The sequence below is a fragment of the Corylus avellana genome, chromosome ca2 (assembly GCF_901000735.1).
Source record: "Corylus avellana chromosome ca2, CavTom2PMs-1.0".
In the NCBI taxonomy this organism is placed as follows: Eukaryota; Viridiplantae; Streptophyta; class Magnoliopsida; order Fagales; family Betulaceae; genus Corylus; species Corylus avellana.
Window position 1 is genome coordinate 47,601,353 of NC_081542.1, and position 9,002 is coordinate 47,610,354.

Here is a 9,002-nt window from a genome sequence, read left to right on the forward strand (position 1 = left end):
AACCAAACAGGAGGATGCAATGCCTAACATACAACAATTTTAATATGATTTTTTAAGCGTTTTGATACCTAAAATTGGCTTAATTTTTATAATTTAAAATTTTACAACTCCTTTAAAAATGGTAGAGAATCTTAATCCCATCATGCCCACTAACTAGTTGATTAATTAGCAATTTATTTGGAGTAGCTAGGGTTACCAATTTCAAGGCACCAATCCCCAGATAGCTCATCATGTGCAAACGAGATTACTAACCGTCTATGTCCTTTTAGAAGTGCAGTCGTTGGTGTTTCAACTGCAATGATAGTATTATCTCTGCGTCATGACAGTGACTCTCGCACATATAGTCACGCAATTCAATCTAATTACTGTGGTCTTACGCAATTCCATCTAAATACAATGTTCAAATTCAAATTGAATTTCTCCTCTGCAGCACCTGTACGTTCCCACTGGAAGATGCTGGATTTGACTCTTTGATTTGTTAAGAATGTGATATCATATCATTTCCCTTCTGCACTATAATTCCCTCTACCTGAAGAAACTGAACTTGATTTTTTTTTATCACTAGTTATGGGAATCTAATATCCGATACGCATAAAAGTGTACGTACGATGCATATAATACAATTGATTTCAATGATCTTTTGAGTCATCATTTATCTAAAAAATAATTGTTTCTTGCGTATAGGTTTAAACTTTTCTTTAATAACTAACACGCTCAATAATTGAAGTGGAAAGTGAACGCTTTGATATTATATTCAATCACTATTTATCTAAAAAAATAATTACATAGACTTTACTTTGTGTAATCTCTAATATTAGTACTAGCTAGAGATGACCACACACGTATAAGAATTGATTTAGTTGAACACTTGAACTGAATCCCCAAATGAATCAAGGATTCAATTGACCTGGTCCATTATGCAAAAGTTTAAACTCAATCAATACTGTAAAATCTGAAGTCCATCATTTTGTACGGAAAAATCTTAGAGGTACTAAATTTTTTACTAAGATGATGCTAAGCTTATAATTTATAGGAGAAAATCAAAACAACTAATAAAGAAAAATGCTACGGGTACGAATGAATAAGGTCCACGTCATTTTGATATTCATATTTTAATAAAAAATTTGGTAGCCATAGCATTTCTTTCTTATGTGTATGAAGAAGAAGGATTAAAACCCCCAAAAGTTAATTAATTTACTTCAGATTATGACAATAAGGTTATATATCTTTAAGAACTAATCACATTTTCTGAATTTTTCAAGGACAGTTTTGGAAATTGTAAAGAAATGGGTATGCTAAAAAAAAAAAAAAAGAAGGTTTCTTAGCCTTTTTTTTCTTTTTTTTTTTTGGGGCAAGACCAATTAAAATAAGGTTCTCTTAGAAAACTAATTATATTTTCTGATGTTTCATAGAGAACTTTGGAAATTGTAAACATGATCAGTAATTGAGTATGATAAAATTATTTTTGAAAAAACATGGGTCTTTTTTTTTTTTTTTGTTCCAACACCCAATTACGTACTCAACTTTCTATTTTACTAATTATAAGTAGGCAAGAAATGGAGAATACGAAACATATATATTGTGGAGTTAGAGATGCATGACGAATATGTGGAAGGAGACTATATATAGAAGAGCTGCTTGAAAAATGATGATTTTTTTTTTTTTTTTTTTTTTCCATATTGTTAAGGACTTGCAAAATAAATTGGAAGATGAGGATATTATGCTCATGGCGGTAGTGACTAGAAATTTGTGGCTTTGGAGGAATTTTGTGGTCTATATATGGACCATGGTGGGGTGTTTAGTCATCCTACTCATCTTGTAAGGAAAGCTTTGGAATCCTTGATTGATTTCGAAATTGATAATGCAGAGCCGCCACAAAAAAGGTTAGCGACAATGCTTCGACTCTTAGGTGGTTGGCGGTTACAATAGGTTTTGCTAAGGTCAATTGAGATGCAACTGTAAATAATAATAAGAAGAAGATGGGTATTGCGGTGATTATAGCTCCTCGACAATATGTCGCTGATGCCACTATTATTGAAGCCACGATGAGTCGACGACACTGAGGGTTGCAATTTTTGCTAAAGAATTGGAGTATCAAATGGTGGAACTATGACTGGATTCTCTAGATGGTACATGCATAAAGGAAGGAAGAAAATAATTGGTATAGTTTTGGCCAATTGATTGATGATGACAGGGTTGTAATGAATAGTTTGCATAATTGGAAGTTGAAGGTGTCTCATGTCAAGAAGAAGGTTAATGGAGTAGCTCATAGGCTAGCAAAGGAAATATTTCCTATTATGGATGAATAAGTCCATATGAGTGAAGCTCCCCATTGTCACAATATTGTAACTACTAATTTTCAAGTTTTGCCCTATTAATGAGAGATTGTTGGATTGATTTTTTTTAAGAAAAAATAGTCGAAACTATAGTCGTTTCTAACAGTATCAACATTGGTGAGATAGTATATATCATTACTTTATTAGAAAAAAATATATCATTACTTAAAAAAAAAAAACAAAAAAACGCTATTATATATGTATCTCTTATATTATATGAGTAATGTTATAAGTCTTTTTTTGTGTTACTTTAAGTAGGAGTGTATAAATGGTTGCGGTTAGTGGTTATTGGCTAAAACCGCTAAATTGCTAACCACAATCGCTTAAAGCAATTATTGGATTTTAATAACCGCAACCGCTCCGCTTAATAGTTATTTATTTTATAAAAGGTGGTTAGCGATTATTCAAACCAATAACCGGCGGTTTTAAGACCTTTTTTTAAAAAAAAAAAAAAAAAAAAGTGCTTTTGAAGTGTTTTGGGTCTTCATTGTACCTATTTTTTGAACTTATTTAAATAATTTTGGATCAAAGTGTTAAAAAAAAAAAAATGATGAAACCATATCCTTAACTGGTATTTAAAACAATACAGTTTTGGTGTTTAACACTAAAAAAACCTTGTTTTAATGTTATATTTTTAATAGAAAATAGAACAAAACATATATATTTATAGTATTATATATAAGGGTAGGCAGTTAACAGTTATTAACCGCCTTTTTCTACCCCTAAAACCGCTAACCGTCCTGCCTTAGGTGGTTAGTAGTTTTTTACAACAATCTATCAAAGCGGTTATAAGCAATTAATGGTTATAACCGCTCCGTTTGTACACCCCTAGCTCCAAGAATGATGTGATTTCTAAAATTATCATTGAATTTATTATTAATTATTATTATATTTTAATAAAATAGTATTTTTAAAAGTCGTCTCTCTCTTCTTCTTTTTGTTTTTTGTTTTTGTTTTTTTTTTTTTTGTTTTGTTTAAGACAAAAATAACACTGATAGAATTAACATGTACATCTCCCATATTTATCTTTTTTCTATCCAATAATTTATTTGAAAATGATACAGAAATATATGAAGAAAGATTATTTTATTTTATTTTATTTTTTTGAGAAACTTCACTTTAGCCCTCTGAACTTCTATTCGATTTTACAAACTTCGTGATCTTCTAAATCTCTTATTTTGAACCTCAGAACTTTCAATTATTTTTAACTGCTAAAATTAACGGAAGGGTTTTAATTGTGAGTAATTGAAAATTCAAGGGATCAAAAATGAGAGATTTAAAAGTTCAGGTTTGTAAAATTGGGTGAAAGTTAGGGGCAAAGTTATGTTTTTTTTTTTTTTTTTTTTAATTTTTTTTTAAATAATAATAATATCGCTCTTGCTACACAATCTCTTTCGTTGTCAAAGCTCCAAACGAGAGAACTTTCAAAGGGAAATCTTGTAGTCTCATTTCCGGATGGCGCCAGCAGCAGCATTCCGGTGGTGCGCCGCCGTGTTAGCGCTGATGCTGTGTCTTCTTGTCTCCCCATCAACGGCGATCTATTGCGACGAGGACGATTGCTACGATCTCCTAGGGTCAGCTACCAAAATTTTCTCTCCGTTTCCGAATCTACCCCTTCATTTGTCTCAATTTTACTTCCACTGATCTATCTTCACCTGCATTTCTAGGGTTTCGCAGCATGCTAATGCTTCGGAAATCAAGAAAGCCTATTATAAGCTCTCACTAAAATAGTGAGTTCGTGATGTTATGATCTCAGATTATTTTCGGATTTCTCAAACTTTATTAATTTATTCGTTTGTTTGTTCTTGAAATTCAGCCATCCGGATAAAAATCCCGAGCCTGAATCAAGACAGCTGTTTGTCAAAATCGCCAATGCCTATGAGGTACTCTGGATCTTGCTTTTATATTGGAATTTAGTCATCCGGATAAATAAATATTTCTTTTCTTGTTCTGCTGATTTATTTGCTAAAAACTCACATTTCATTATCTCTTTTGTAGATTTTGAAGGACGAGGCGACGCGGGAGCAATACGATTATGCCATTGCTCATCCAGAGGAGGTAAACAAACAAAATCTTAAGTATTTATTCGGACATTTTTTGTGCCTTTTTATGCTGAAAGTGTGATATCTCGGATTATAGAAGTATTTTTTTAAAAAAATTGGGAAACACGAGAGGCTTGCGGGGCTGAACGTAGTTCTGCTCCTGGAAAGCTCCAATTGTAACTTTGACTCATTCTTTTGGGTAAAACATTTTGTTATGGTACTTGGAATAATTGGGTGCTGATTTACATTGGATTAGATTGTGGGTCGTTTTGTGAATTAGATCTTGGATCTTATGGATAGTAGGTAGTCTTGCGGATTAACATTGGTAAAATCACGTTCTCTTAGTAAGTGACTTAGCATTTTTAATTTGCTATAAATAGGATACAGGAAAAAATTGTACTAGTTGCTATATGAACTTTGAGTGTAGTGGTTGATTTACTTGGTCGTAAACTTAGTCCTTAGCTTAATGTCATAATGCTCTATTCGTGCAGGCCTTACGATTTTTTAAGTTATAGCTTTATATGACTGCAGTAGGAGCATTAAGAGTTGTTGAAGTGTAAGGGTATTCGCATTTTTAATTTGGTGTTAGAACTTCTATTTAAGTAGCATCTCTCTCTCTCTCTCTCTCTGTCTAGTGAATTGTCTGTGTGATATGATGACTGTCTTTAAATTAGTGTAATATTTTGAGTTATTTGCTTCCTGCCGCTGCATAATCATCTATCTTCCTCTCATTTTGTAGTGTACGTGAAAGTTGAGTTTCCCACAATTAGAATATTAGATTTGTTGAAATTTACATGTTTATGGAAAATGCTGTAACTGTCATCTTTTTTCTTTTCAGGTATTTTACAATACAGCTCGTTACTATCGTGCATATTATGGTCATAAAACAGTGAGTACATTTTTTTTTTTTTTTTTAATCTTAGTATCTGAGTGTTCTGTCTGGTTTAAAACTAAATGTGATGGTAGATAGACTAAGATTTGCATTTCATTCAAATTGTCATTAAAATTGGTTTATGCATCTACTTGCTAGGATCCCCGCGCCGTCCTCGTTGGCCTTCTTTTGATTCTCTCAGCATTTCAGTATCTCAATCAGTGGACAAGGTATAATCAGGTACTGTGACATATCAAGTATTGAAACATGATGCCATATGCATCTTGATGTTAGACTGTTCCATGGATGTGCTGAATGTTGCTAAGCTAGTATTGCTCACAAAACTTGGAAGTAACCTGAAGTTAAGACATCACAGTATTAGTTGGCATAGCTGATGTTACTTGCATGTCTGGAGTTCTACAAAAGTCTTTTTCTTTTCTATACTGCAATATACTGCTCTTACTGTTAATGGTCAGAATTTAGAGTGTACAAGAATAATATTTTTTTTTTAAAAAAATCAGCAGTAGGATAAGAGCGTATGTATACCTTTTTTTTAAATTTTTTTATGGGGGTGGGGGGGATATCACACATAAAACTCAGAAAGTGTGATGGATTTATTTTACATAACTCTTTTAATTCTTCTTGTTCTAGGCTGTAGAAATGGTCAAGAAGACACCTGCTTACAAAAATAGACTACGAGCTTTGGAACTCGAACGCAGCGGAGGAACTACAAATAAGAAGAAGACTAACAGGCAGCCGAACAAGTATGAATTTGTCAAAAGCTTTTTGAAAGTTATTATAAGTTTCCATGGATGTTATTTTCTTCTATTGATGATATGTCCAATGCCTTCTCCCGTCCTTTTTTAGGATTATTCTTTAGCTACTCCCTGATTTTGATCTTTCTATTTTATGATTCTCAGAATATTGTTGGGTTATGTTATTATGGCAGGAAAATTGAAGAAGATGTTGGACAAGAACTTGAACTACAGATAAAGGGAGCTGAAAAGCCCTCCATCTGGGATCTTGTTGGTCTCCGCTTCGTGCTCCTACCTTACAGCATTGGAAAGGTTCTATCCTTGTTCTTATTCAAGAATATATTAAATTTCTTTTATAAGTAATCAAGATATCATTAAAATTGTAAGGCGCTCCAGGTACATAAGGAGCATACAAGAGAAACCATATAGTTAGAAGGAGTAAAAAGAATAAGAAAATCATGATAACTAATCACCAAAGGATAAACAAAAGCAATTGTCCAAAGATGCATGGTATTGAAAAATAAAGACTTAATCTCCTCCAAAGTCCTCTCACGGTCTTCAAAACTTATGTTATTCATTTTCCTCTATAGACACCACAAAAGGCACGAAGACACCATTTTCCGTACCTTTGTAATGGCATGGGCTCTTGCCTTTTGAATCATAATTGATGGACCACTCCAACCTTCTTCTTTTTTGATAAGTAATGGACCACTCCAACCTTCTTTATCTCCCTACTGCCTATGTTCCCAAGTTTAGAACTGGAGGCCGAGCCTTGATGACTATGGCTAGCTTCAACTTCAATAGCTGTTAGAATTGCCATAAACTGCTCCTAGAATATTTGTGGACTTTTGTTCTTCTTTTAGCCTTAATGGAGACTCTTTTTGTATACATCCTGAGTACTAGGGTTGCGCCCTTCTATGCTTTTCAATGATATGAATTAGTTAAAAAACAAAAACTGCTCCTAGAATCTCTGGCGCCCCCCCCCCCCCTCTTTTTTTTTTTTTTTTTTTTTTTTTGTGTCCAATTCTTCTGTCTTAAGAATGGAATATAATGACATAGAGCTGCTTGGAGGTTCCCCATGAAATGAGAACTTGAATATGTATTATTCAACAATAGTGAAGATGGCTATAGGTTCTTGCTGATCAATTTCTCTGGTAGTGTTTCTGCAATTAGTATTTGACTTAGATGCTGATCTTAGCTTATGGAACACAAAGATTAATGATTTAATTTTTTTTTATCCAATCCAGCTATTATTATGGACAGCTTGTTGGTTCTGGAGATATAAGGTGGTAAAGGCACCATATTCTTGGGAAGACGCCTCTTACCTAACACAAAGATCCCTCGGAGTTCCCTTTGATGCATGGAGAAATATTGGTGAGTAGAATTTAATTCATATAACCTTTTCTTATATTGGACCGGATGAATTTTGTTGGGCTATTAAGTGGAGTTTGATCTTTAGATGATATAATGCATGACACTCTTTACTGGGCAGAGGACCAATAACCCTGTTTATGAGAACCCATGGTTATGCTGTCCAATTTCATGAATCTATCATAACTTTGTCTGCCATATATTGTTTGTTTCCTTTGCCCATTCACGATTGACTTTTGGCCACACAAAGCCTTTACGAAGGATGCTAAACTAATAAAAAAACTTCCCATTATGTTTATGGAAATGGTTAGAGTTTCACTGATTAATACTTGGTGTGTGTTTATTAGATGATTCTACGAAGGAAGATCTTGTTCATAGACGTTTATGGGAGAAATCCAACTTGGAAAGCTACCTGTCTGAGACGCGGAAAGAATCAAAGCGCAGGCGATAACAGATTTTGTGCCTTTGCTTTCAAATACTCTTGGAAATACTGACGACGCAATTTTGATAAAGTCAACCTATACGGAAGAGTTTACTCATAATTATACTAAGATACGTCAACTGTCTAGGGGTTGGTTTATTTAAGTAGACTCCAGAGGTGAGCTTATGTTAGTTTTGTGGCGCCCTTGTTGGCTCTATTTGTTTTATTCTAATTTATAACCTTAGATGATTTACTACTTGTAAACCCATTATGAGATACACATTTTTTTCTTTTTATGGTCATACCTAACTTTATTATGCTGGCGAGTCTAAGTGCTCTGCTCTTTTATTTATTTATTTTTGGCCAATTTGTGAATTTACCATCTCTAAATAACAATTCTTGTCCCTTTTTTTTTTCTTTTTTTCCGAGTAAATAGCTTTGTGAATAAAAAGAAGGGTATTTGTAAAATACATTCGTGAGTCAACGCGTCAAAACAAGTTACACCCTCAATTTTATTTATTTTTTTTAACAGCTTAAGTTTATTGAAAAAGTGCAATAAATCTTTTTGTTGGTTTTCGATCTAAAATTTCAACTCTCTGATAATGCCATGTTAGGTTAAAATAATAATTTTTGATAAAAATTTAATAAAAAAATCAAATAAAAAGAAAAATTAAAAGGGTGGCCAACAGTGGGGCTGCCAACTCTAAGGCAGTTACCCATAAGTGTTGAGGTTCATATTGTTGAGAAACTAAATCATTCTTTCCTTAGAATGATCAGTTTTTTTTTGAAGTCCAAACATCCGATGAGATTAGTTCCTCTAAAAATAACGGAAATGTTAAGATTTGGGAGGATAAAATCTCTAATAATTTGCTGTTCAAATTGTAGCTTAGGAAAGAGTCTATATAAGATCATTAATTTGTAGTTCTCTTATTTTTTATTTTAGGGTTAAATACTAAATTAGTCCCTAAGGTTTCACAACTTTATTTTTTCCCCCCTGGGTTTTCATTTTTATCACAGGAGGTCCCTGTGGTTTTGATAAGTGACCAAATTAGTCCATCCGTTAGTTGACCGTTAGTTGACCGTTAAACTGACACGTGGACCAATCAGACGTCGACACGTGGCACATATTAATTTTTTTTTAAAATTTTTTTTAATTAAAAAAATGTTTTTTTTTAAAAAAAAAAATTAAAAAAAAGAAAAGAAAAA

General features: G+C 33.0%; 1 protein-coding gene across 1 annotated transcript; it reads left to right on the forward strand.

Moving 5' to 3' along the window:
• The first annotated feature begins 3,743 nt into the window (after positions 1 to 3,743).
• LOC132171384 (chaperone protein dnaJ 50) lies at positions 3,744 to 8,152 on the forward strand. The gene is made up of 10 exons (XM_059582690.1): positions 3,744 to 3,910; positions 4,004 to 4,066; positions 4,153 to 4,219; positions 4,335 to 4,394; positions 5,217 to 5,267; positions 5,409 to 5,489; positions 5,901 to 6,013; positions 6,199 to 6,316; positions 7,252 to 7,378; positions 7,723 to 8,152. The coding sequence occupies exons 1-10, from the start codon at positions 3,792 to 3,794 to the stop codon at positions 7,824 to 7,826; spliced, it is 903 nt and encodes a 300-aa protein (XP_059438673.1). The 5' UTR covers positions 3,744 to 3,791; the 3' UTR covers positions 7,827 to 8,152.
• Positions 8,153 to 9,002: the final 850 nt, after the last annotated feature.

Coding starts and splice junctions, on each gene's coding strand:
- LOC132171384 (XM_059582690.1), top strand. CDS start 3,792: ATGGCGCCAGCAGCAGCATTCCGGTGGTGCGCCGCCGTGTTAGCGCTG. Junction 4,220..4,334: donor AAATCGCCAATGCCTATGAG/GTACTCTGGATC, acceptor TCTCTTTTGTAG/ATTTTGAAGGACGAGGCGAC. Junction 6,317..7,251: donor TACCTTACAGCATTGGAAAG/GTTCTATCCTTG, acceptor TATCCAATCCAG/CTATTATTATGGACAGCTTG.